At 36.1% G+C, this 27,974-nt stretch overlaps 1 protein-coding gene across 19 annotated transcripts in view; it reads left to right on the top strand.

Moving 5' to 3' along the window:
- Positions 1-1,134: 1,134 nt before the first annotated feature.
- Positions 1,135-27,974, top strand: part of ABCC9 (ATP binding cassette subfamily C member 9) — a 127,891-nt gene continuing 101,051 nt past the window's right edge. For 2 of the 19 annotated variants that reach the window (XM_048216507.2, XM_048216496.2), the window contains exons 1-11: positions 1,141-1,364; positions 2,794-2,908; positions 5,494-5,554; positions 6,019-6,154; positions 6,993-7,154; positions 9,755-9,896; positions 15,166-15,287; positions 22,074-22,240; positions 23,250-23,492; positions 25,378-25,572; positions 27,537-27,689. In XM_048216507.2, the coding sequence (XP_048072464.1) occupies positions 7,013-7,154; positions 9,755-9,896; positions 15,166-15,287; positions 22,074-22,240; positions 23,250-23,492; positions 25,378-25,572; positions 27,537-27,689 (1,164 nt within the window). In that variant the 5' untranslated portion in view covers positions 1,141-1,364; positions 2,794-2,908; positions 5,494-5,554; positions 6,019-6,154; positions 6,993-7,012. Of the gene's footprint in view, positions 2,460-2,793; positions 2,909-5,493; positions 5,555-6,018; positions 6,155-6,992; positions 7,155-9,754; positions 9,897-15,165; positions 15,288-22,073; positions 22,241-23,249; positions 23,493-25,377; positions 25,573-27,536; positions 27,690-27,974 lie in introns of all 19 variants that reach the window. The other 17 variants (XM_048216508.2, XM_048216500.2, XM_048216506.2 and 14 more) reach the window with 15 other exon arrangements.

Raw genomic sequence — 27,974 nt, 5'->3', positions numbered from 1 at the left:
GGACAAGCTATTCACAACAGAGGAAATACAAAGATTAATGAACATTTGAAAAAATATTAATATGAATAACAAGATTGCATGCTATCTGTCAAATTACAGGATTTTTAAAGATAAATATGTATATTCAATGCTGGTTTGGGTGTAAGTGTAATAGGTCATCTCATACAGTTTGGGGGGAGTTAACACGAATCTTTTAGACAAGTAATTTTGTATTCTATATCCACAGCCCTAAAAATACTGCTTTTGACCCTGTAATTACTTTTCAGAAAATGAACCTTAAAAATTTATCTGCCGCAAAGAAAGAAGAAATTTTATTTTAAAGTTCATCATAGGATTAAATATGGTAGTGAAAAATCGGTAACTATATGTCCAACAATAAGAAAATGGATTTTAAATTATGATAGCCACACAATGCATTATGCAGCCATTTAAATGATTTCTATAGAGATTTTAAAATTCCATCAGAAAATAATTGTTTTAAAAGGTACTGGGAGGAGACAAATTATTTTGTGATTGCCAACAATATTAAATATGCATAGAAAAAATAGTAACAATGGCATATATTACCTTTTCCTGAAAGGGCAGGCACTCAGCACTTTAAAGGGATTATCTCATTTACCCTCACATCAAGACTACGAAGCAGTATGTATATGTATATGAAGCCATATGTGTATGTATATAAGTCACATATATATGTGTATATTTTATCTTTCCCTATTGAACAGGTGAAGAAACTAATAGGGAGATTAAATAGTTTTCCTGAAGCGTTTGAGCTGAGTGAGGTAGCAGGGTTTGATAGCAGGTTGGCTCTTGCGTCCATGCTTTTACTCACTGTTAAAATGCAACAAAATGTTTTCAGTTTTATAGGTTTGGGGGCCCATTTGTCTCCCTTATACTTTTCAATAATTTCCAAAGTTTCTACAGTAAGCATGACTTACTGCTGCAAATTACTATTACCTTAATAATAGTAATATTTTTTTTTAAAATCCCAAAGTCAACCTGATTTTCTGTAGAACACTCAGATATCTGGGGATTATCTGCACCCCCTATTTCCAGGTGTCTCTCCCCAGAAGCCCTGAAGAGCCCCAGGTCCCCCTTCCGGCTTGTTCACCGGGTCTTCTCGGGTTCCACCCACAGTACCCGGATCCCGGTTCTTGAAGCACGCTTTCTCTGTGCGCCTGCGTCGTCGCAGACAGCTCCAGGGTGCAGTTGGCAAACTTTCAAGCGCCGTAGGACCAGAGTCTTCGGGACCCTCCCAGATGTCGCCCCGCGAGGCCCCGCAGACCTCTAGCGGCCGAGGGTTCAAGCTTCAGTCGCTGGCGGAGGCCCGGCACTCAGGCGGGAACGCAGCGACCTTCCTGAGAGTGAGGCGCCCGCGGGAAATCCCCGGGGCTCGCAGGGCGGGGGTCGGCCTCCGGCCACCAAGTCGCAGAGGCCGGGAGGCCGCCGGGTTCAGGGTGCAGCAGGTCTGGGAACCGGCCGCGGGTTTCCGCGCTCCTGGAGCGGTGCCCCTTGGCGTTCGCGCACGGAGCCCGGGAGGCACCAGCCCGCCTGCCTACCGTTCTTTATCAGATTAGGACAATTGCTGAAAACAGTGGTTATTTCAAGCTGATTGAGCACTGGCCCCTGAGAAAATCGAGTGTTGGTTAAAGAGGGTTGCCCGGGGACAAAATTTACGGCTTGAGTCCTGGGGGCAGTTATTGTGGGGGTGAGTGGACTTTAAACACGTTATCTCCGTGACAGTTATTTCTCTCTCTGGTCGGGAGCAAGAGTGGGGGGAACTGTTTGTGCAGATGTGGGAGCCGAAGTCCCACTTTCGGGGAGCTAGGGTAAGGGTCGCCTTTCGGAAGCGCGGCGACTGGTCCGGAGGGGTAACCAAGTTTTCCGGGTCGCTGGGGCAAGTATTCGATTTGAGCCCGCCTCGCTCGTGTGAGACATTCGCACGCGCCCATTCAGCCTGGCAGCGGGGTCCTCTGCCTGGAACGAGCCCTTCATTTCCCAGATCCGCTTCCTTTTGTGGTTAATAAAAGGGAGCATATAGAACCTGGGGAAAAAATTGGCAAGTGCGAGCGAGTACCTTGCGTGTTTTGGCGCCTGAAAACCTGACTCCAGAGAATCTTTGAATCATACATTGCGAGTTTCAGTGTTTAATGAAGTTTAAGGGAGGCTATTACTTGTGTTTGTAAAATCTTCGCGTCTCGCGCCCCAAGTTTGTCGCCCCAGTACGGAAAGCAGGGCCGAGCGGGGGTGGGGAGGGTCTCCAGTCCCAAGCACTGCTGCACTCGGGGCTTCTGCCCAGTTTCCTGCCTCGGAGTTGTCGTGTCCGCCCCAGCTCAGAGCAGTTTGTGCAATTTAGAAACCCGATAGGAGGCAGCAGCTGATCTCCCACCACCCTAAAAATAATCCGCTCGGGCGCCCTGCGTGCTTCGCCTAGGGGAGGAAAACTGCCTTCGGAGTAAGTGAGTCCGTATTTTTTTACACAAATATGATTTAAACATTTTAAGAGTAACTGTAAACTGTCGATTTCGGCAAGCAAAAGGCGCCCGCGCACCCTCGCAGCGCTGCCTTCAGACTCGCTATTTCTAGAATTAAGGCACCGGGCCCCAGCCGGAGAAGAGAGGGCGTGGGGATCAGGTTTCCAGCTTTACTTATAAAACTCTGCCGGCTCCTACTTAAAACCGTCCGGGAATAGTGCAAGGAGTTATTATTATTTTTTTTCTTTTAGACGATCTCCTGTATTGTTCATGAAGTAGTTTTCTATCTGCTTAATTTTTGTTACTCTTTACTTTTTAGGAGTTCTGCGTCTGGGCTTGAAATTGACACTTAAATCAGTGTAGGAAGCCGGTGTTTTGAAGGTAGTGCAAGTGCACGAGTAGGGGTTTGAAGCAGCATCAAGCGACCGCCCAAGGTATTTATTTTTTGCTTGTTTGTTCAATTTGGGATTAAAAGAAACATCCTTTTGGCGTGTCTGAATCTTATCTGTCGACTACCATTTCCTTTAGTGTGCGATGGAACTTCAGCGGGTGCATTGAGATCAGGCACTAAATCAGAAGTCAGTGGTCATTTTTGCTAGTGATTTTCCTACTTGGATCTGTCATTCATAGAGAGATAGGGAGACAGACATCTTTTGCTTCCTATTTTGTGAATCATAGACTGAATGAAAAATTTCAAAGAAGTTATTACATTTGTTTAAGTGATCTATTCCTGGAAATGCCCTAGATAATGGTGCCCTAAATTCTTTACAGTGTCTTGTTTCTCTCTCATAACATATAGTTAATCTCCATGTAACTAAAGAACGAGTGACTTTCTGTGTAAGAATGAAAGTTTTTATAGTGCTTTTAGCATGTTTTCTTCAGGTGTTTCCAGCATGTTTTCTTCAGGTGTTTCCAGCATGTTTAAGTTCTCGGAGGTTGCTACATCATTAGAACTGACACTTTCTTCTAGATGAGCGGGAAAGAATGCTACTTTTTACTTTACTTTAGCCATCAACTAAATCAAAATTTTATAACTCCTGAGGGTATGGAACTTTCTAGAACACATTTCAAGAATAAAAATACTGAGAGGGGGATTCTTTCCATGAAGCCATACGTTTGGGCATCAAGGAGTATTTTCCTTCTATGCTTTCTGCTTTGCAGACCATCTCTATAATCAAAGTTTCACTTTGACATTTGTCTTTAAAGTTCATTCAGTCCGAACTGTCTGCTGTCCTAAACACTTGAACATCTTTCAGTGGGTTTATACTTGTGGGAAGAAAAGTGTCATGTCCTCCTATCTGGCTTCTTTCCCCTCTCTCTCCTCCTGGATGCTTGGGCCTCCGTCAGTGCTTAGTTGAAGAAGACAGCCCCAGAAGGGGCAGGGCTCAGGAGCGTCACATGACTGAGTTTAGCCAGCAAGAGCAGCAATTTATACCGTTCCCAAAACGTCCCTGACTTAATCATGCTTCTGGGAGGGAAACCCTGAATGACAATAGGAGATTTAAAAACTAATTGAAAGTCCTGATTGTATAAAATGCCTTTGGCAAACACGGTAATTATCTACAAGTTCGTTCCTTCCCTCCTTTTTGCCCATGTTGAGTTGTAAGATGGGCTGACTGTTAGAATGTGCCACATGTGTACTGTAGGTTTGGAGAAAGAAGCTAAGGGTCAGAGAGGAAAGGATGGAGGAGGAGGAGACAGAAAGAAAGAAAAACAGGAAAGATATAAAAAGGGGTAGCGAACAGGTTGGGAGCCCTAGGGCATGTGAGGTTAGAGATTATGGTAGAAGAAAGAAATCATTCTAAAGCTTTCACTTTACTAATCTGAAGTATGCACCTAGTATGATTATATCATTGTCCATTTCCCTGCCTGGTAGATCATAAGCTTTATATTATACCAAGAGCTATTGTGATTAGTGTAGTTTGATTCATACGGTCTAAGACCACAGGTACTGCTTGGCATGTGCTCTCTTGGATTCCTAGTGCTTAGCACATGGTCAGCATCAATAAGTATTTTTACAGTTAATGAATGGCCTAGAATCCCAGACATCAAGCACGTGGCTGGAAATGTTCTTTGACTTTTGCAGGTTGCTGTAGTTCTCTGGTATCTTCTTTCCACCGTTATACACATTTATCCAAAGGTTACTTGACTGATAGGTTTGAGGATTGATTGAACATACCATGTAGGCAATGCTTATTATAGCTAATGAAGTCTATGTTTTGCAAATTCAGATTACACTTTAGTATCTGGCTCAATGATAACGATTAAATATCTATCTGTATATAAATGTGGCCAATTGTAATATTATAATTATAAACCGGCAAAAGTAAAAATTATTTTGTGGTTCATTCTAGGAAACAGTTTATACATGTCTTTCAATAAGAGTGGGTTCAAATTTCTTTTTATCATTTCTACTCAATAAAAGGGATAGTCTAAAAAACAAAAGAAAGTCTTAGAAATTCCATTACTAGCTGTTATTTTTCAGTTTGTTTTTTTTTCTATTTTCCCCGTCTCATTGACGTACATTACTGTATAAGTTTAAGTTGTACAGCGTGATGGTTTGATTTAGATGTATTGTAAAATGATTACCACACTAGCTTTAGTTAAGATCCATCACTTCATATAGCTATAGTACATAACACAAAACTTCCATTTTACTGTTACTTAAAAAATCTCAAGCCCTTTTTAATTATTTTATGAGGCTTGGAGACTTAAGAGTTGCTAAGAATTTGCCAAGTATATACCCTCATCTTGAGGGTTTTTTTTAATATAATTTTTTTTTTAATGAGAAAGGTCTCAACTAGAGATCATATCAATGATGTTCAATAAAAGGGCTTACCGGAAACAAAATGTGAGAGGAATTCCATATAAGAATTTACGGACTGTAAACACAGGCTTTTTAACTAGCTGTTTTATTCATATAATGCTTTATAAAACTTTTGCTTGAAATTTGATTTCTCCAATAGTTTACCTACTGTTGCCAATCTTTTCTGTGTAACATTCTTTGTTTTTTTCCTAGGGAAAAATATTGTTCGTGACCATTGCTAAATCATTTCTCAATGAAAGGGAAGAGAGAAAAGGTACTAGTTTACTTATTTATACCTTTACCAACCTTTAATAATCTAACTCAAAATCTAGCGTGACATAAATGTGGAAAAGAGACCAAGTGCAGTGAGGTTAAAATTCTAAACTGCTACTTCTTTTGATGACAATGGATAACATGTTTTGAAAAAAATACATTGGAGGCGGCATGCTGCAGGGGGAGAAAGAGTTTAAGTCAGGCCCATGGGTATGGATCACGGCTACCCTATTGGTTGGCAAGTTACTGAACCTCCGCATACTTTCCTGTAAAATACAAATAACTAGCATTGCCTGGCTGTTCTAAGGACTAAAGATCGTGTATGCAAAGTGCCCAGCATTTGGCAGGTAGTAAGTAAATAGGAGGCATAATAAAAGAATTTTTCAGCAGGCTCAAGCTCTTCAGAATTTCACAGTGGTATTTTTTTAATTTTTAATTTCTATTTATTTATTTTTTGATGTAAAGTTCGATGATTCATTAGTTGCGTATAACACCCAGTGCACCATGCAATACGTGCCCTCCTTACAGTGGTATTTTGATGGAGCAGATCCTTGTTCCTGTACCATCTTTCTCAGCACAACGAGAGGAATTCATTTAAAATGTGAGTCAGACTGGGTCACTCCTGCGATTAAAACTCCCCAGTGATTCCATGTCACTGAGTAGAAGCCAAAGTCCCAACAGTGGCTAGCAAAACCCCGGGTTACCTTGTCCTCAGCTTACTCTCTAAATTTGTCTATTTTTCTCTAATGTAATGTTGATTTCCAATTTAAAAACATTTTTTTTGTTTCGAAACTTGATTAGGGTGCATTTCATGTAAGAATATTCTCTGACTGTGGGACCCAAGTGATTTCATTAAGTTGTCATTTGAGTTATATTTAATTTATCTGAAGCATTTGATTTTAATATTCTTCAGAGGAAGGCTGATTTCTGTTTGCCGCCACATCGGCCTTTGTGTATTAGTATTCCTTTGTACAGTTAACGAAAAGTGGTGGTATTTTGCCCAGCATAAGTAATTTGCTAATGCATTTTCAGTGAAAAAGGACGAGAAAGGATTCAATATACACTGTCTTGTAGTATTAGTCAGTTGTTTCATTTTTTCTTTCTTTTTCTTGCTATATCACTATTTTTGTTCTTTGAAATCATTTTAGTCACACACACACACTTCTTTAAGGTACCACCATTGGTAGATATTAATAATCATGTATTTTTCAAATTAAAATAAAATATTTTTCTCTGAAAAAAAGAGATCGCGAAGAAGTGATTTATAGAATGTATAAAGCGTTCATAAGAAACTCTCAAATGACTGTGGCATACAGTTTCCTATTTCCTCAATTGTGAAAATAAAGGGGGTTAATTTTATAATAAGACCTCCTCCTTAGGGCTATGATTTTATGAAAGAGAATTTAATAATGAGAGACTATTCTTTCTCTTCCTTTTAGAGTAAGTCATATAAGAAGAAATGAGCCTTTCATTCTGTGGTAACAACATTTCTTCATATAATATCTACGATGGTGTGTTGCAAAATCCCTGCTTTGTGGATGCCCTCAACCTGGTCCCTCATGTCTTCCTGTTGTTTATCACTTTTCCGATATTGTTTATTGGTAAGTAATCTATTCTTCTGTATTTCCTCACCGAATATTTATTTTAAAGGTCTTGTTGATGGTTGAGATTTGGTATAATGTTGACCTAATTTTCCCAGCATGAAAACTGATCATATAAATCTGTCAGAAAAGAACAAGCAAATTTTTTGTGCTTCCCAATTATTTATGTTCTTGGCATAGGATATTATGTAGATAAAACAGAAGTCACGTGTCTTCTTAGAAATGGACTTAAGTAGCAGCAGCAGTGTTTTAAAAAGAGGAAAAGAGAGTCATGTGGGATAGATCTAAAGCATTTGTTGAGCACTTGCTTTGAGCTGGTGAAAAGAATGGAAAATGGGTAAAACACAGTACTTGCCTGGAATATTCACTGGAAGTGTCCAGTGAAACAGATGTATCAAAGTCAAGAGAAAAATGACTATCCCACACTGTAAGCTCATTTGCAGGTACAGGAACAAATTATCCTGGGCATTAACTTGCTAGAACAACTAATTCTTGGGGCTAGCGGGGATGATTGCATGGAAAGTGACATGTTGAGGGACCTGAGGACATGCAGCATGCAAGTTCAAGTAGGAGTGATAAGGGTGTGTTCCAGGTAAAGAATACTTATGCAAACAATTTGCAAAGGAGCTAAAAATACAGTTTTATCTATTATTTTATAGTTTACATACACACAAAATCCAATTATTTAAAGCAATTATGTATAACTTCTATAACTTCCCCCAAAACAATCAAAATAGACCTTTAACTTAAAAAATTTTTTTAAATACATTTCACATATAAAAATGACAGAGACTAACATGATAAACATCTATTGAGCTGGTCACCACTCATCTGAAGGAATCTAATGGGAAGACTATAAGTGAATCCCTCTGTGTACTATTTCCTGAGCCTGTTACTTTTCCCACATCCCGTGTCCCTATCCCTTCAAAAGAGGTAACTACTCTCTGAATTTGGTGTTTAATTTTGCTTATAAATAAATTTACTTATAAAAATAAAAGAAAAAACCATCAGACTGCTTTTCTTAAGAAAACTAGCATATCTTCATGACCTGCTTTAAAAGAAGGTCTACAAATAATTTATACGCTTTAATTTCTTCATTTAACAAATATTAATTGAGAGACTACTATGTATCTGGCATTGTAACAGTGATCAAAAAAATTTCTGTTACAAGATATATCATGCCGAAGCCAACGAAAATCTTGGCACATAGTTATTCGTGTTAAGCAAATATATAGACAGTAAACATAACTGTGCTAGTGTGGCCATATATAGAAACATGAGTTGTTGTTTATATGGTTGGTATACCTTGTAGGACATTAACAATGCCCTTTGGCCAAAAGTAGACCATACTTTTTAAATCCCAATTTGACAGTTAATAATTCATTTTTGATACTCAGCTAACCTCTAGAAGGCAATTACTGTGACAGTCTTGTGTGCATCGGTAGCTTTGAACACAGGCTGGCAAAAGGGTATTTGAATCAAGTGGAGTTGGAGTGAACATTGTCAAAGGGGAATGGTGGAGGAAAATACAGACTATCTATTCTGTTCATCTATCGCATTGGCTACTTGAGCTAGTGAGAGATCATAAATAAATCTCAAAGAAGTATCAGGCATAAGGAAAGCTTGCCTGCAAGAGTTTACAGCATAAATTTGAGTACAACATGTTATATGTAACTAATCTTTCCATAATGAAGTTCATTTGGGAACAACTAACACATGAATCAATTTTCTTTTCAAAGACTGCTTCAGGAGTCCCATTAGTCCTTACAGAAATTCCTTCCTGCAATATTTCGAGCACAAACCCCGATTCATTCTTGAAGTATGTGAGGCTTCTCTACAAACGAAACATTTCTTTGAGAAAATATCACTACCACTGTTGAATAGCACTGGCCCAGTCATAGGTTATAATTTTTCTCACATGATATGCATATGATTGAGTTGACTCAACTAATGAGTTCTACATTTCATTACCAAATATGGCTCTTTGCGTTAGTCCCCCCACAGATCCCATGTTTTGAAAGATTTTAGACACCAAATTGCTTTTATTAACATCATCATTAATTTGGTTTCCTCTTAAATGAATCAGAGACCTGTCAGTAAGAGCTCTGATTAGCATGAGATAACCATGTTGTCACCCACAGTTGGCCTTATTCTTGAGCAGTGCAACAAATGTCAATGTGTTAACCTAGGCAGTCTTGTAAAAATTCATTGAAATTGAACTGCTATCTTTTTTTTAACATAACGAAAATAGACCGGGATTTTCGTTGCTACCCTAGAGAGCACCTCTCATTCCTGTTTCAGGAAATCTACCATCCCCCAAATGGTAGCACAATGCGAATTATTTCCATGATTACATTTATTTATTTTTTAAAAATTTTTATTTATTTATTTCAGAGAAAGAATGAGAGAGAGAGAGCATGGTGGGGGAGGGTCAGAGGGAGAAGCAGACTTCCCGCCGAGCAGGGAGCCCAATGCGGGACTCCATCCCAGGGCCCTGGGATCATGACCTGAGCTGAAGACAGACACTTAACCGCCTGAGCCACTGAGGCACCCACCATGATTATATTTACTCCTCTTATTTCTTCTCTTTTTCTTTTCAGGGTGGGGAAGTCAAAGCTCGAAAGTACAAATTCATCACAACACATGGCTTCATTTTCCTGGACATAACCTGAGATGGATTCTTACATTTGCCCTTCTCTTTGTGCATGTTTGCGAAATAGCAGAAGGCATTGTTTCTGATTCGTAAGTGACACAACATAGTTAATACGATTACACTATACGAGTGAGTATACTGATACGGATGGTAGTTAAGAACGTACCAAGTCAGGCTTAATTTTTTAGTTATAACTTATTAGGAACAACAGCTGTCACTCATTTTATAGCAGTCCTGTTTATCTGTAACTTCATTTACCCATGATCAACCAAAGTCTGGAAGCAGATGGTCCTCCTTCTGATGATGGGTAGTCAGAAGGTCAGTAGACTAACACTGGATCACAAATGCCTGTGCCATTCACCTCACTTCATCTCATCATGTAGATATTTTCTCATCTAACCTCATCACAAGAAGAAAGGTGAATACAGTGCAATAAATTATCTTGAGAGAGAGGGAGAGAGACCACATTCACATAACTTTTACTACAGTATATTGTCATAATTATTCTATTTTCTTATTATCAGTTGTTAATCTCTTACAGTGCCTAATCTATACATTAAACTTTCTCATAGGTATGTATGTATAAGAAAAAACATAATATATGTAGGATTCAGTACTATCTGTGACTTCAGGCATCCACTGGGGTCTTGGAACATATCCCCTGCAGTTAAGAGGGGGACTGCTGCATTTGATAATCATGTGTTTTGTCCGTATTTTTGTGTTGCTACGTGATTTCTCTGATAACAAAAATTCAGGTCATCTGTGACTTGTGCTTATTCATGTGCTGTTTCTTTGTTCCTTCATCTATGTAGCTCTTACAGAAAGTTCTCTCCTTTTAAACACTTTGATGTTTACTTTATCTATCAATATAGGTATACATAGAAAGATTGTCTATATTGACGTACAGCTCAAATAGGTATATATTTACATATAACTATATAACCAGTTCTCAGATGTTTCCATTTGTTTTGTAAAGAAGCAAAGGTAGATGAGGCAGGCATTAAAGAAGTCTGAGAACCAGTGAGGATCTAGCCACAAATTGAGGCGCAACACAAAACTATTTTAAAATCAGGATTTGCCAGAAAACCCATATTTTTGAAGGAATTTTGTCATTCTTATAAAAGAAGTTTGCATTAAGCAGTTAGAACATAATGAATTCTACTTATAAACCTGAACATAATGTGGGAAAAATATTTTTATCACATATTAACAAAAAATTGGAAATAATTTTGATAAGCAATGTCAAATAGAATTTTGATTATGAAATTATGCTAAATAGTGCACCGTCAATTGAAGAATTGATATGAAAAGTTCTTAGGAGTTTTTAAAAAGAAAGCTCAAAAATCATTTTTCTTTTATCTAATAAGGACCTTCCCTGACATCTGTTTATGTTTTTCTGTTGCAATTAATGAGGAATGAAACTTCTAAGCTTTTGTTATGGAGCCAACTATTTTGTAATGTTTTATGACAGTTCTTTGCATGGATGTGTGCGTCTTAGTTTCCAATAAAAAGAAAAATCAGGGACTCTGATGATATTGCATGCCTTCCAGCAGTTAGAAGCTTGATTGGCTATTATCTTATTGATTACTGTTAAAAAACCCTTTGGTGTATTTCTATTCTAGTGTATTAGCATAGCCAATTCTAGTCTTCATTTTTTATTCCCTTAACATACAGGCTGACTCTGTGTGTTTCTATGTGTATAAATAAAGTGGAAGATGGATCAGTCCAACATTTCCTAAAAACTTGACATCATGTAGGAGAGGATGCCTCCTTCTTTCCAGCCTCATGATCAATGTATAGATTCAGTCGGAGATGTAGAGGCTGGGCTAACAATGGTGAAGACAGATGCTAATGTCAGAAACTTGTTTTATACTAGTAGTGATATAAGAGGCCCATCCTGAAATCAAGCAGAAATGCACTCTTGATTTTGTGTTACCCCTCCCATTCTTTAGCTGCAGACTACTGACTGCTTCCCCTTCCTCTTTTATTTATTTGTTATTAATAACAATAATAATAATAACATATATATATAATTAACATATAATGTATTATTTGTGTCAGGGGTACAGGTGATTCATCAGTCTTAATAATACCCAGTGGTCATTACAACACATACCCTCTTCAGTGTCCATCCCCTTACCCTTTTTCTCCAAGCTTCTCAAAAATCATTTTCCAGTGATTCCTGAGCTCCATAGTTTGGTTTGCTTTCTTGCTTGCCTCATCCTATTCTGGAAACTGCTTCTACAAGAATGCCACTGAACATTAAAGACACTTTAATGTACACCTTTTCTTCCGTATCATACTTGCTACATTTGACATTGCTGATCATTGCTTCCTTCCTTCTCTTTCTTTAACAAAATATTTATGAACTATTCTTTACTTAAAATGTAACAAATGCTCATTATAATTAGTGAAACAACGCAAAGACTTTCTTAATTTGGAATATTTGATTTTCTTTTTTAGTAATACAAATATTAAAGCTATTCATTTTTCTTTTGAAACATCCTTACCTGTTTTGCATAGATTTTTGTAAGAAATGTCCTCTTTATTATTTCTACTTAAATAGTTTGTGGTTCTGGTTTAGATATTCTCCTAGGTCTAGCAATCATTTTCAGTTTGTTTTTTAGTCTAATATGATTGATTTATTAATAAGGCTTGTAATTTGTTAAATACACTTTAGGACTCATTAATGTTTCCAGTATAGTTAAAAATTTGATTGTTTTATACAGTTTTAACAAGAATTAGAAAATAATATATTTTCTTTGCTGGAGACAAAATTTTATGAGTTTACTGATTAGATTACTCAAGTCCTGTTTATTGATCATTTTTATACAATTTAATTCATCAAATTCTAAAAATGTGTATTAAAGTCTTCACTATTATTGTGTTTTCATTTAAGCTTTTATTTTTATCATTTTGTCTTTTTTGAAATTTTTTTTTGTCCTCCATGATGAATGCATTTTTATTTTCTTCTTTACTTTCTGAGTAAAGATTTTCTGCTATAATGGGATGCATGTGCTTCTACCAGAACCTTGAGGTCTGCGAGTCACACTCTAAAAATAACAGAGATTAAGGGAAAGAATAGGGTTGGGACACCACTCAAAACTCGTGCAGCTTTGTAAGTAGACAACTAACAATATAATAGCAATCCTAATAAAAAGACTAGCGTGGTTAAAAGACCCAAGAAATCCCAACAAAGAAATGTCACAATGAATATAAAACCTTGCTGTAGCTGTTGCTATCTTTATTCATCCCTTACTGTATTGTCTTCCTTCATGATATTTTGTCCTTCTTTTTCTAACTTCTTGGATTGACTACATAATTTATTTATTTTAATATTTTCTTATTGAATATGTTTAAGGTTATAAACTTTCTTCTGAGCATAGTTTTGACCACATTTATTTATAGGCCTTGATAGGTAGTAGGCTCATTTTTAAGTTTCCTAAATATTAAGTAAGTGATTTTTTAAATTCTTTATTTGGTTTAATGGTAAAATACTGGAAGCATTTCTTAATTTCCATGCTGATGAAACATTTACTTCCTACTTTTTCTTTCTGACCATTTTTAACTATTTCTGGGGGGTAGTGGGTGGTTTTTAAACCAGCTTTTAAGCTATCATGGTACGTTCGCATTTTTGTTACCATGTCCATATTAATGATGCTAAGTATAATACTGGTCATGTTGTAAATCTCTGCATACACTGGGCCTATTAGACAACTCTCTTTGTATGTTTAATAGACACCTTCATGGTTTGCATGGCCTTGCTGGAACTTATTAGCTTCTTTTCTCCAATCTGCTCATCCTCTTCAAGTCTTATGTGGTTACCCACCATCCACCCAGCCCCCTTGGGAATTATTCTTTATGTCTCCTTCCCCATCACCCTAAGACCCTAACACTATTAAAGTCCTGTCCATTTTAACAATGAATATTTTCCAGATGTTGTGTTACTTCCATGTTTCTGCCGCCAGTGCTTAATTCAGGCTCCGTCCTCTCTCGCCTGGTCTATACCCATAGTTTGCTAACTGCTTTTCTTCCTTCTATGTCTCTTTCCTCTCTTCAGAGGCATACACTACCTATCAACTCCATCATCCATGTTATTACCAGATTGATTTGTCTGAAACCCCCAAAATCGACCATACTAGTTACCTGTTAAGTATTTTGATTTTCCAAAAGATTCGATTCCAGCTCCTCACCTTGGCATACAGAGCCTTTCACCAAACATCCCATCTCGACTACTTGGAATTTTGAACACGTTACACAGTTTCGTGTATTTACACATTCTGTTCCCTTTTTTAAAGTGTTCTTCTACCATGTTCCTGACTAGCGGATTCCCTTTCATATTTTACTTTCCACCATCAACCATACCTCTTGTGAAGTGTCTTTCCCAAATGCTCCTTTTTCCTCCACTCTCAAACTAGTCACTCTTCATACCGTTTATGTACTAATGTATTTAAGGAGTTTGAGAAAAGTTAAATGTTTTACTAGGTGGCATTGTTAATGTAAATGGAGTTGAGGGCTGTCTACCATGCAAATCTGGTTCTGTCATATTTCCAATCCATGTGAAACTCTCTATTGCCCTCAGAGTGAAATCTATTGTCTTTTCAGTCATATTCAGTTGTTTGTGATACACTGAAACATGTCTGGATCCCCTGCCTGGAATAGTCTTCCTTCTTCCTCCTCTGGGCAGCATTCCTCATTCTTGGGGCTTCAGTTCAGAAGTCAGTTCCTTCACAAAGTTTTCTCTTCCTCACACACTGGCCCTGCATGCACTTACAGTCCCTTCACTTGTGTGATAATTTCCTATTTCCTATTGCTCTCCCCACTAGACTCTAGGCTTTGTGACCACAGACACTCTATCTTGTCGTGTTCGCTGTTGCATCCCAACATCTAATAATGTCTGGACACAGCAAACACACAAGTGTTGAATGCATCAGTGCCAATGGAGAAGTCACCACAGGCCATAAAGTTTAGGAAAACTATCAAAGGAATAAATGTACTTTTCATGTACATTAGAGTTCATATCCATGTGGTGGTTTTTACTTGCTTTCGGTGTTAACTTACTTCAGCAGTTCTGCCCTTCAGTAGAGAAGTAGTTAGTTACATGTGTGCTCCTGTTGTGAGTATTTAAGGGCTTGTTTAGCTGTGGTACCCGGTCCTCTGCATTGGGATAAATCCTTTGGGCAGAATTATGTCTCCCCACATAGTCTTCCTTGCATGTTCTCTTAGCAACGACTACTGCATTCTATATTTTAAGCATCTTATTAGTAAGAGAAAGTTATAATGGACAGTTTGGAAACAAAATGAGAAATTATCTGGAGCCAGCAGCTCTAGACACTGATACTGTACCGCTCTCCGTAGACGGCGGGAGTCGCGGCATCTCCACCTCTTCATGCCGGCTGTGATGGGATTTGTCGCCACGACAACATCAATAGTATATTATCATAACATTGAAACATCAAATTTTCCGAAATTACTCTTAGGTAAGTATGATTAAGTGTCCCCCTCCTTCCCCGGAGCTATTTTTCTTTCTCTTCCTAGTAAACGCTGTCCCTGGGGGCTGGGACTGGGGAGCGTGGGAAAACGACAATACTAATTCTTCTCTAGTCTCCTGGTGAATGGAGAGATGAAGATAAACTGAGTGCTCTGAGCTGTGAAAACACTTCATCTGTTCTCGACTAGATGCCCCTCGTGGTGTGTTGATGTGTGGCAGGAGGACCGGGAAGGGACGTGCCGGCCTGCTGGCTCCCAGGGGCTATACTCTAAGAATTGAGCCCTTGCCCAGGCCTGCCCCAGGAGCAAGTTTCAGTGCGTGTAGCTCCCTGCGTTTCTGCCTGTGGCTTGGGATCCTGAGGCATTTTCTGAAGGTCCCAGCTTTTCACCGATGCTGCGGCAATGTCACATTCTTCATAGCCTTGCTGCCGAGGTGTGGGGGACCCCGTGCAGCAGAATATGCTTCACAGCATGCTGGAAACTGTACTGTCCTGAGAAGCCGCTGCTCTCAAAGCATGGCCCTTGCATCTGCTTCGTGCCTCACCTTTTCTTTTTCAGCCTCTCTTGCCTCCTTGTCCTGTGGAAATAAGAGGCTATCTGAAGTGTTCTAATTTTATTTTTGCCCGACATTGTAAAAATATTGCTTATCCCAATTAGCTACATTTAATGCCCTGACCAATCCCTGCATTCCGTGGTGTGTACTTTCATAAAGAGAGCTAGGATGAAGATGTAGAACATGGATCATGGCTGGGCTGCAAGGGGCTGTGAATATCTGAACTTTGCAGGCAGAGTTGTGTGTTTGTGTGAATGGACACAGGGTACAGAGAGTGCACCTAACTGTTAAATGATGAGAGTGATGTTGATTACTGATAAAGAAATTTGGAAAAGTAATAATTAAACCACACAAATATTTTATTTGCTTGTCCGGAGGACATCGAAATTTAAAGTGAATTACTGGAAAATACTGAGTATTTAATTCTGTGTTGCACCACATTATATGATTGGGCAAAGGCAATCTAGTACAAACAAGTATACTGGGTTAAATATTAATTTAAAAGGCTTGTCAAAGTCTGAATTATCTTAATAGAAAGCTGTTTAGTACAACATGAAAGGCAGATGTTATCACAGAAATCTTTTTTTGAAGATGCCAAGAAAAAAGAGTGAAATTTTTACCAGACAACAGCCAAAAACTATATATGCTGTTGGGAATCCAGTATGTTAGGCATGTAAGTTTCTGAAAAACTGCTGATGAATAAGATATGAGTTATAAGATGTAATTAGAAGAGAAATGTGCATTTTGATAATATTTTGAAGGAGACCTGGTCACAGTCTGGCTGTAGATACGAGGCAGAGTGCACAATTAGCTCATATTGCTGGAAGGACTTATGTAGATAAAAGATAGTCTAACTTTCTCATTATTTTAGGAGAGAAATCTTTGGGCCTAGAAAAATCACACTTATTTTCATATTACAAAACAAGTAATTTTGTCCCAACATTATATTATGAACATCACCAAACATACAGAAAGTTGAAAAGAACCAAGTGAATATTCATAAATAGCTAATACTTAGATTCTCCTATTTCCGTTTTATTCTATTTGGTCACATTTCTGCATCATTCTATCCCTCCGTCCATTGGGCTGTCTTATTTTTTTGATACACTTTAGAGTACATTGCAGACATTAATATGCTTTACCTCCTAATTATTTCAGCATGCATATCATTAACTAGAGTTAAATTTTCCTACAGTTCTTTTTGTGAGATAAAACTTACATGCTGAAGTATAGAAATCTTAAATTTCTAAATGCACACACCTATCTAACTATAGAACAGTGCCATCATCCATGAAAGTTTTCTTGTGTCAGTCCTCATTTTCATCTCCATAGAGGCAAAAATCTAATCTGATTTTTGCCCCGCTGTAGATAAGATTTGTCTATTCTAGAACTTCACATAAATTGAATCATATAGTATAAATTCTTTTGTGTAACACTTCTTTCTCTCAGCATGATTTTTTTTGAGGGTCATCCATAATATAGTACAGATCAGTGTTTTGTTCTTGTAATTGTTGGGTATTATTCCACTGTGTAAAGAACCACAGTTTTCTGTCCTCTTGACAATAAGTACCTCGACTTTTTCCAGGTTTTGGCTATCATGAAAAAAAAAGTGTATAAACATACATGTGCAAGTCTTTCTGTGGATATGTGTTTTTTATTTCCCTTGAGTAAATACCTAGGAGTAGAATTTCTGGATCATAGGCTATGTAGGTAAATGTTGGTGTTTTGTTAAGAACCCACAAGATCTTTTCCCAAAGTGGTTTACTTTACATACTCACTAATAATGTGTAGGAGTCCCAGTTTATCCACATGCTCACCAACTTTGATGAGTTGATCTTTCTAATTTAGCCATGCTGGTGGGTGTGTACTGATAATTCATTGTGGTTTGAGATTGCATTTCCCTGATGGCTAATGATGTTGAGCACTTTTTGATAAGTTTATTAACCATTTGTTATATTTGTTAAGCAGCTATATCATATCTTTTGCCTGTTTTTTATTGGGTTGCATTTGTATTATTGAGTTGTGGGAGTACTTTATATATACTAGATATTAGTATGGCGTTGGATGTATGTTTTGAGAATATTTTTCTTCCAGTCTGTGGCATGCATATTCATTTACTTAACATGGTCTTTTGGTGAGCAGAAGATTTCAATTTTGATGTACCATAACTTATCATTTTTTCATGCATAATTATTGCTTTCTGTGTCTTAAAAATTTTTTGCCTCTTCTCAAAATACGTTTCCCTCATAGTCTCCTGGGTTTGTTTGTTTTTTTTTTTTAGAAGCTTTATAGTTTTAGTTTTTATTTTTAGGACCGTGATCCATTTAAAATTAATTGTGTCTATGATGTAAGGCTGGTACCAAGGCTGTTTTTTTCCAAATGGATATCCATGTGTTCCAGCACCATTTGTGGAATAGACTTTCCGTTTCTCATTAGATTGTGTTGGGACCTTTGTAAAATATTTGAATCAAATTACCATTTTAGTATGATCTATTTCTCGGCTCTACAGTTTCTGTTCCTTTGATCTGTTTGTGAGTTTTATGAGATTACCATTCTGTCTTCATCTGATTACTATTGCTTTGGAGGTCTTGAAATCATATAGTGTACCCATACAACTTGTTTTCTTTGCTTTTCTCCCAAGATTGCCTTGGATATTCTAGTTCTTTTGTATTGTCATATGTAGTTAGAGTCAGTTTGTTTATTCCCCCCCCAAAAAAAATCTCAGTAGGAGAAAATTTATTACGTTTAAACTTATTTCTCTATTAGATATAGACTCTTCAGAGTATTTCTTGCTATGCAGTTTTCGTTAGTTACAGGTTTCAAGAAATTTTCCCTTTCGTCTAAGTTTTTTTATTTATTGTCATAAAGTTGTTCAAGGTATTCCCCAATTATCTTTCTTAAGTATGCAGGATATGTAGGGATAATTCTTCTTTCATTCCTAATACTGGTGATTTATGATTTCCTTCTTTTCTTGATCAGTCTAGCTGGAGACTTAGCAATCTTCTTGATCTTTTTTACAAAAATCAACTTTGTTGGCTTTGTTAGGTTTGTTAATTTTCTCAATTATTCATTTTCTATTTCATTGCTTTCCACTCTTATCTCTATCATTTTCATCCATTTATTTATTTTGTTCATTGTTTTTCTTTCCTTAGCTTTTAAGATAGAAACTTAGATCATTGATTTTGGATCTGTCTTTTTTTCTAAAATAAATATTTAAAGCCATAAATTTTCCTTGTAGAGTATTGATTTAGTTGCAATCCTTACATTTTTAATAAGTACTATTTTTATTATAATTTAGTTCAAATATTTTCTAATTTCCCTAGTGATTTCTTTTTTAACATGCAGTTAATTAAAACTATGTTGTTTAACTTCCAAATGTTTGGAGACTTCTAGATATCTAATTGTGTGGAAAGTCTCGACGTTTACCTTCACAGTCTCTGTCCCTGGTGTTCACACCCTTGAATGTGAGTGGGACACGTGATTTGTTTCTAGTCAATAGAGTGTGGCAAAGATGAGGACACCAAATCAGTTGAGCTTCTGTTGAGACTGCAGCCCTGGTCAATGCCTGGCTTGCAGTCTGGTGAGACCCTGAAACAAAGAATCCAGTTCATCCATGCCCAGACTCTTGACCCATGGAAACTGTGAGATAATAAATGTGTGTTGATATAAGCTGCTAAACCTGTCATAATTGGCTTAGCAGTAATAGAAAATCAATACACTGATTGTTCTTGTTTGTTTTTTATTTAATTAATTTATTTAAAATTTTAATCTTCATTTATTATTCACTTATTCATTTTTATTTATTTTTTATTTAAATTCAATTAGCCAACGTATAGTACATCATTAGCTTTTGATATAATGTTCTTCTTGATTTTTAATTTATTTTTATTGTGAACAGAGAACATACTTCATATGATTTCTTTATTTTTTCTGGTTTTCTGAGTATATAGCCTATGCCAGTACCATGTGCACTAACAAGAATGTGTATTCTGAAGGTGTTTGGGTGTTCGGGTATATTTTTATAATATTAAATATTATATAGCCTTATAAATATCAATAGCTCAAAGTGGTTGATAGCGTTCTGATCTTCTAAATCTTTATTAGGCAAATGTGTTTTTTTTTATTGTTGTGTCTCTAAAAAACTGACCCTTTGTCATTATTAAAAGTTTTCAAAGTTTCTGATAATACTCTATTTTTTTCAAGTTTTTATTTAAATTCCAGTTAGTTAACATACAGTGTAGAATTAGTTTCAGGTGTACAATTTAGTGATTCAACATGTACATACATCACCCAGTGCTCATCACAAGTGCACTCCTTAATCCCCCCACCCACCTCCACTCTGGTAACCATCAGTTTGTTCTCTATAGTTAAGAGTCTGTTTCTTGGTTTGCCTCTCTCTCTTCCTCTTCCATTTGCTCATTTGTTTCATTTCTTAAATTCCACATATGAGTGAAGTCATATGGTATTTGTCTTTCTCTGACTGACCTATTTTGCATAGCATAATACTCTAGCTCCATCCATGTCATTGCAAATAGCAAGAGTTCAATCTTTTTTGTGGCTGAGTAATATTCCAGTGTGTGTGTGTGTATCTCACATCTTTCTCCATTCATCAATCGATGGACACTTGGGCTGTTTCCATAATTTGGTTATTGTAGATAATGCTGCTGTAAACATCGGGGTCCATGTATCCCTTCGGATTAGTATTTTTGATAATAATATTCTTTGTTTTAAAGTTTACTTTATCTGATACTAATATAGCCACTCCAGATTTCTTGTGTTTACTCCTTTCATTGTATATTTTTTTCTATCTACTTACTTTCAATCTGTTTCTTTATACGTAAGATGAATCTCCCTCTTTTTTTTTAAAGATTTTATTTATTTGAGAGAAAGAGAGAGAGAGAGCGAGCAGGTGAGCAGAGGGAGGGGCAAAGGGAAAAGGAGAGAGAAAATCCTAAGCAGACTCTGTGCTGAGCACAGAGCCCAATGTGGGCCTCAATCCCAAGACACCAAGATCATAATCTAAGCCAAAATCAAGAGTCGGACGCTGAACAAACTAAGCCACCCAGGTGCCCCAAGATGAATCTCTTTAGGTAGCATGTAGTTGCATGTAATTTGGTCTTTTTTTTTTTTTTCTAAATCTATTCTGACATTTTCTATTTTATGCTAGAATAAAATAGATGATGTACTTATATGCCAAAGTTTCAGTTCTTTTTCACTAAGGAAGCTGTGACCATCTTTAAACTTTAATAACTCTGATAAGTATTGTACAATGGATTGTCTCGTATATGTTTCAGATTACTTCTTTCTAATCCCATATTCATTTGTACTGATCTTTATTCAAAGTTTGAAGTATACTGGACCTTTGATTTCTAGTAAAGTGTCTGTGTCCATCTCATTTTTGTTGTGAAAGGCTGGCTGTGGTTAGGAGATGGTATAGATCCCTACCTTTCTCATCCCATTGTGTAAGGTCTGGCTTTGTTCTGTAGGATCATTGTTCTTCTCCTCAGTTTGTGGAGGAATGTGGTGTTTTAAGCCATTTGGGTGAGAAGAGTTACTTACTACTTGAATGTTGATCATTTGTAAAGCAGAAACCCCATTATATAGCCAACGTACATTCCATAGTAATTCCAGGGTAATACCATTCGACATACCCCTGGAATCTGCAATACACTTACCTATGGGATAGGTGATGCATATAATATAATCGGGGCTTCTTTAAAAAAAAAAAAAAGAAAGCAACATCAGGAGGTAGAATTGACTTTAAAGTCAACAGAATTACACATAAGTTCTGGAGTGTAGGTTATTCCTATTTACGTGTCTTTTTACATCTGCCCATCTATTACAGAGTGGAAGCACCAGCATTTTATTTTATTTATTTGTTTTTTTAATAATAATTTTTATTATGTTATGTTAGTCACCATACAGTATATCCTTAGTTTTTGATGTAATGTTCCATGATTCATTATTTGCATATAACACCCAGTGCACCATGCAATATAGCACCAGCATTTTAAAGTCATTACCGCACCTTCAGTTCAAAACTCTAAAAGTGCGCTGGGGCATATATGTTGTTTTCTTAAAAAATAAAATTTATGTGGAAATAAAGTATTAAAAATTATCTTTGTTATTGAAAAGCATTATATTTATATTGAAATTTCAGTGAAGTCAAAAAAAATATCAGGGAAAGATTGCATCTTTTTCCTTTTCCTTTTTATTTTTCCAGCCCTATTTCTGTATTGGGTAATGGCCTTTATTACAAAGACCATAAAATTGGTCAAATACTGGCAGTCTGGTTGGGGAGTATCAGACCTGCGTTTCTGCATCACTGGCATGATGGTCATCTTGAACGGACTGCTCATGGCTGTGGAGATCAATGTAATTCGGGTCAGAGTAGGTATCTAATCGTTTTTGTTTAATTACTGGAATTTAAGACCCCTATATTAAAGATTATAGTTAGCCAGAAATCATTAGTATTCAAGAGGATGAACAAATGTATATCCTCCATGTGTATAAAAGTTGAACTAATCACTAAGTTTCAGGCCATTAGTGTTCCAGAAATCTTGGTATGACCCTTGAATCTATTTATTCATTTGTAAATATTGATTGAGCAGGATTGTTATGTGCCAAACATTATGCTCTGTTCATATTATAGATGAAAGTGTTTTCATCAGGAAATTCCATCATCCATGATTTGCCCCAAGCACACCTATATTAAGCAAACTACTGTATTAGAAATTTCAAAATGAAAAGAAGATAATATGTTTGCTCATTTCACTGATGAAGAAACTTCTACAGAGATAACTAGATACATTCAAAGTCACACAGTCAAGACTCATGCCTGGTCTGTGATTACAAACCTATTGTGTTTTGCATCACATAATGCTATTATGTTGTGTGACATACTTCTGAATGATTTTTCAATATTCATTTTCTACCAGATCACTTTGAGTTTGCTCTGAATGGCAAATCACAATCTGTAAGGAATAGCGGAGAACAGTTAGTGAACATCAGCCAAACCACAAATTATCAGAGAATGACTCAATAATGGTGTCAACACATTTAAAAAATCTAAATAATGTAAAAATCTTTATTTAGTTGACCCTATCACAGGATATCATGAAAGACTGGTTGTTAGTAATAACTATATTTTAAAGGGATAATCTGGTTTTTTAAGAATTGTCCCTAAGTGGATTAAACATAAAATTCTGGCATTTAACTAATTAATCTAGTCACAACAGAAGGGAAATATTTTAAAAAATATCTCCAAAGGAATGTAAGAGGTATTAAAATATACATTTTGTTTTCCTGAAATGAAAATGTAGAAAAGGTTAAAATTTAATTTTAATATGTGGAAAAATAATTGGGTTATTATTACTCCGTGGAATTTTTCTTGCCACAGAGATATGTATTCTTCATGAATCCTCAGAAAGTAAAGCCTCCTGAAGACCTCCAGGATCTGGGTGTGAGATTTCTTCAACCATTTGTAAATTTATTGTCAAAAGCAACATACTGGTGGATGAACACGCTTATCATATCTGCTCATAAAAAGCCTATTGATCTGAAAGCAATTGGAAAATTACCAATAGCAATGAGGGCGGTAACGAATTATGTTTGCCTGAAAGATGCATATGAAGAACAAAAGGTAATTTAGTATCTGTTTTTCATGTCCATAATTGTAGAAAATGGGTCTGTTAAGTAAAAGGCACTAAGCTTAAGCATCTTGGTTAAGGAAGATCAGATTTTCTTCATATGTCTATCCCAATAATTTTGAGTCATGTGAATTGGGCCACTGAGAATATACCAGAAGAGCCAATGAAATAAAGTTATATTGTGTTAATTGCCCAGTTCATACATGAGGAGGGATAGAGGGAACATTATTTTTTTTCCTGGAACCAAGTGGAAAGTAAAAATTAAGCTCAGTGATCATGTATATCTAATTCTTGTTACCATATCATGTTAATAACTCATGGAATTGTTAAGTTTTTTTTAAGTATCTTGTCAATAATTTTGTTATATAAAGGTAAAATAAATCATATCATTAATAACCACTTTTAAGAAACTAGGATCCCTAAAATAATTATTTACTAAAATTTGGAGCCTGTATTCCAAACTTGAGAACTGAATTAAATAAAGTTATCTACCTATTCCATGTATCATCCTCTATGTCATTCAAAATTGGTTTCTTCTGGTACTTTCTTTGAGCAATTGCTTTAAAAACTTTAAACATGAGTCTTTGGATATTTTGAATTTGTCTTGTTATTATTCTGTATAGTCATGTGTGCTCTCCACAGTGGTAGATGTAATTTATATGGCAGTCATCTACAAATATTGTTGCGATTGAAATTATTAGTATTCACAACAACATTGGAAAGGGGTAGGGTATGGTGAATCAGTTAGAGTTTTTGTCTGTTCTAAATAAACAACAAAGCATTTATGGTAAATGATGAAAATGACCTCTGTTTTGTGTCAAAAATGTGTCTTATGAAATAAATATTGCAGGAAATGGTTACTACAAATGAACCTGAGTCATCTTTTTGGTTTCACCTCTGGGAAAAGTATTGCATAATGTTTTTAAAACTTCTTTGCTAAAGTAAAGATTAACAATATAGCCTAAACATAGTTTAAGTGTTCTGAGTACTCTTTATAAAACAGATCAGCTTGAACTTAGTGCGTTAACATTTGCATTAATAAACTTTTAAAAATAATCAAATTATTCATCTAACAGGGAATCGAATATGAAACACAATTGAATTCTATTCCATTGAGTTGGGTTCCTACAATGAAAAAATGTTATCCACCTCCTCTCTAAGAATTAATTATGATGATTGTTCAGGTCTTAAAATCCTTTCAACAAACCACTACAGATGTGTGAAGCCATGCATTGGCTTAAACGTATATGCCATCTTCAAATTTGCCTTTCTTTGTCAAATAATTAGGAAACATAAGTTTAACACAACATTAAACGGTGCTGACTACTATTCATGGAGATAGGAAATACCTGGGAGAGAAACAATTTGAAGTTGGGATGATCAGTTTTGTTTAGCTTGTAGTGAAGTATCTTGAGCTTCTGATAAATATCTTGTGATATAGTAACTCCAGAAATCTTGACTAGTCTTTCGATAAGCTTGATTTTTGTACTTTACTATCTTCTTTTCCATACAATGGTATTTGGTAATTTTCGTGACAGATATGTATGTTCCAAATCAAAAAGAATTAAAATTAATTTGACCTTAAGAATATGGGGTTATCCTTTGACAGCTAAAAATAATGCAAAGTCTTTGAAAATATGGCCTAAATAGACCATACTCCTTATTCTATCCCATTAAAAGGCGTGCAGTAGCTACCATTTGCATAGAATGCAAGGATACGGATTATGCATACTCTACTAAAGGGACTCATTAACACTTACTTATAAACTTAAAATATCATCAGAAATACCAAAAGGAATTGCCACAGTTGCTGAGATTAATTGCTGTGCTAGTAGTTTTATTTTGGTTCGTCTGTTTTTTGTTTTTTTTTTCTTTCAGAAAAAAGTAGCAGATCATCCAAACCGGACTCCATCTATATGGCTAGCAATGTATAGAGCTTTTGGACGACCAATTCTACTTAGTAGCACATTCCGTTATCTTGCAGACTTACTGGGTTTTGCTGGACCTCTCTGTATTTCTGGAATAGTTCAGCGTGTGAATGAAACCCAGAATGGGACAAATAACACAACAGGAGTAAGTTTGTGGTGCTTTTGAAAAGAAACGTATTATTGGCAGATTTCATTGTAATTGTTCCTTTTTATTAATGCAGTTCTTTGAACAGTTCAAACAGGCTTATTTACAGAGAATTGAATGCATTTAAAGCAAAGAAAACAATAATTTTCCATGTAGAGAAAATCATGTGTTTATGTATTCATTGAATGGATCTGTTCAACAAAATTATTTCTCAGATTCAGAGCCTATAAATATTTCATGAATATCTACTATGAGCCAGAAACCATGTTCAGAAATTTCACATTGATTATTTTCTATGATCTTTTCAGCAACCCTTCCAAGAATTTTCATGCATGAGTACATGAGGGGTGGCCGAGTCACTTTTTTTGGAGGCCTGTGATCAATCACATTAGCAATGTGATTTGCACCATATACATTTATCTTTTCTTATATGATAAAAGCCATCACCCTGTTTCACAATGATCAGGGCAAGTCACATTATGATATTTTTGTTAGATATTATGCTACTATTTGGGGGGCTATACAGTATAAGATACTATATATTTGCTGTTATAAATATATAGTCTCTTATTCTCTATTCTTAAGAAAGTCTCATCATGAACTTCCCAGTTTCTAAGATAAGAGCTGATTTCCTTATGTTCACAGATAGAATCTCTAGACTAGATGCATCAATTTTCCTTTTCTATGCCCTTAATCTGATTTACGGTCCTTTTTCTTCACCTATTAAAATTTCATGCATTCTCAAAGCCTACATCAAATGCACCTCCTCAGTGAGGCTTTTCTGATTGTTCTGGTTAGAATTTGACTCTTCTTTGTTCCGTCCAACACGTTGTTTATTTCACCTTGGCACTCGCTATAAGTGCTCTTTATAATAAAACATGTTATTTATGGATATGCTTACCTTTCTAGGTGGTAAGCCCTTTAAACAGAAGGACTGTGAACTGTTCATATTTGTGTTCACAATGTGTAGCCTAGTCGCTTGCACATATTGGTGCTCAATTATTATTGAAGAGAACCAGATATTTTCACCATTGGTTGCACTTTTGTGATGTTTTGTCCCTACTAGCCTGATTACATTCCATACATTCCACCTAGAATTTTTCTATCATCCTTCTCCCTTACACGTTTTTCTGAGAAGGAACAGAACTTACACATTTCTTTGTATCCCCATGGAAGAAGAGGAGGGGACCAGACATAGAAATTAATGGATCTAAACCATAAAAAATGAAGATTGCTGATATTGACATGGTGTACTTATTTGAGTGTTACCTTTCCCTCACTTCTAACCAACAAGTTACCAAATACTATTGTTACAAACAAAAAGCAACCAGTTTTGTATGTCCTTATGATGGTTTCAGTCATATTCTTACTCAAACAATTTCATAAGTTGTGTTTTGTCACTGGAAAAGTCAATGTGGGTGAAATCAATAGCCACATTACATATTTCATAGTTGGTAATTTATTTTGTTGTTAATATAAATTAAGATATCTGAAAATTAGATTAAGTCAACTATGTAGAATTATTTTAAATTAGTAAAGCTATAGAAATTGTATTTTGTTTCAGTGGTCTTGCTGACCAACTATCAGTTTTGTGGTTTCTACTTAAAATTACAGTCTAAATCAACTTCAATCTTCAGTTACTACTTCTTAAGACAGAATAATATGTCTTTACAGAAAATATACTTTAATTTTTAAAAATTAAAATGTACCTTTTTTCTACAGTCAGACATTTCCAGCAATCTTAATGATCAATTTGGGATTTTATGCATTGAAATAGTTTGAATTTGCATCTGTGGACATGATGAAGAAAAGCCAAAATTGCCTTGCTGTGGCTCATCCCACTGCTGTTATAAAGACATTGAGATTTTATATTTAAAAAACATGTATCATTTAATAGATGTGAACTGTACACCTGGCATATGAAAAGACCAGTTTTAATTTATTTCTTTTTCTTCTGGGACAAGATTTCAGAAACCCTTTCATCAAAGGAATTTCTTGAAAATGCTTATGTACTAGCAGTTCTTCTTTTCTTGGCCCTTATTCTGCAAAGGACATTTTTGCAGGCTTCCTACTATGTAACCATAGAGACTGGCATTAACCTTCGTGGAGCTCTTCTGGTATGTACAAGCTTTGAATGATCTTTGTTTTTTGAAAATGCCATACACCATCCGATGATAGAAGGGTAGTGGAGTCAATATTGTCCTTTGTTTTTACTTTGATACTGCAACTTCAACACTTCTAGCTGCTTAATAAAATAAACAAAGCTAATTAGTAAACCCACTGAATTTTTAAAAGCTTTTATAATCATAAAACTTTTGGGGCACCTGGGTGGCTCAGTCAGTTAAGCATCTGACTCTTGATCTCAGCACAGGTCTTGATCTCAGGGTCGTGAGTTCAAGTCC

This window comes from Ursus arctos, unplaced genomic scaffold, assembly GCF_023065955.2.
Source record: "Ursus arctos isolate Adak ecotype North America unplaced genomic scaffold, UrsArc2.0 scaffold_26, whole genome shotgun sequence".
In the NCBI taxonomy this organism is placed as follows: Eukaryota; Metazoa; Chordata; class Mammalia; order Carnivora; family Ursidae; genus Ursus; species Ursus arctos.
This window is presented reverse-complemented; position numbering and strand designations above follow the sequence as displayed.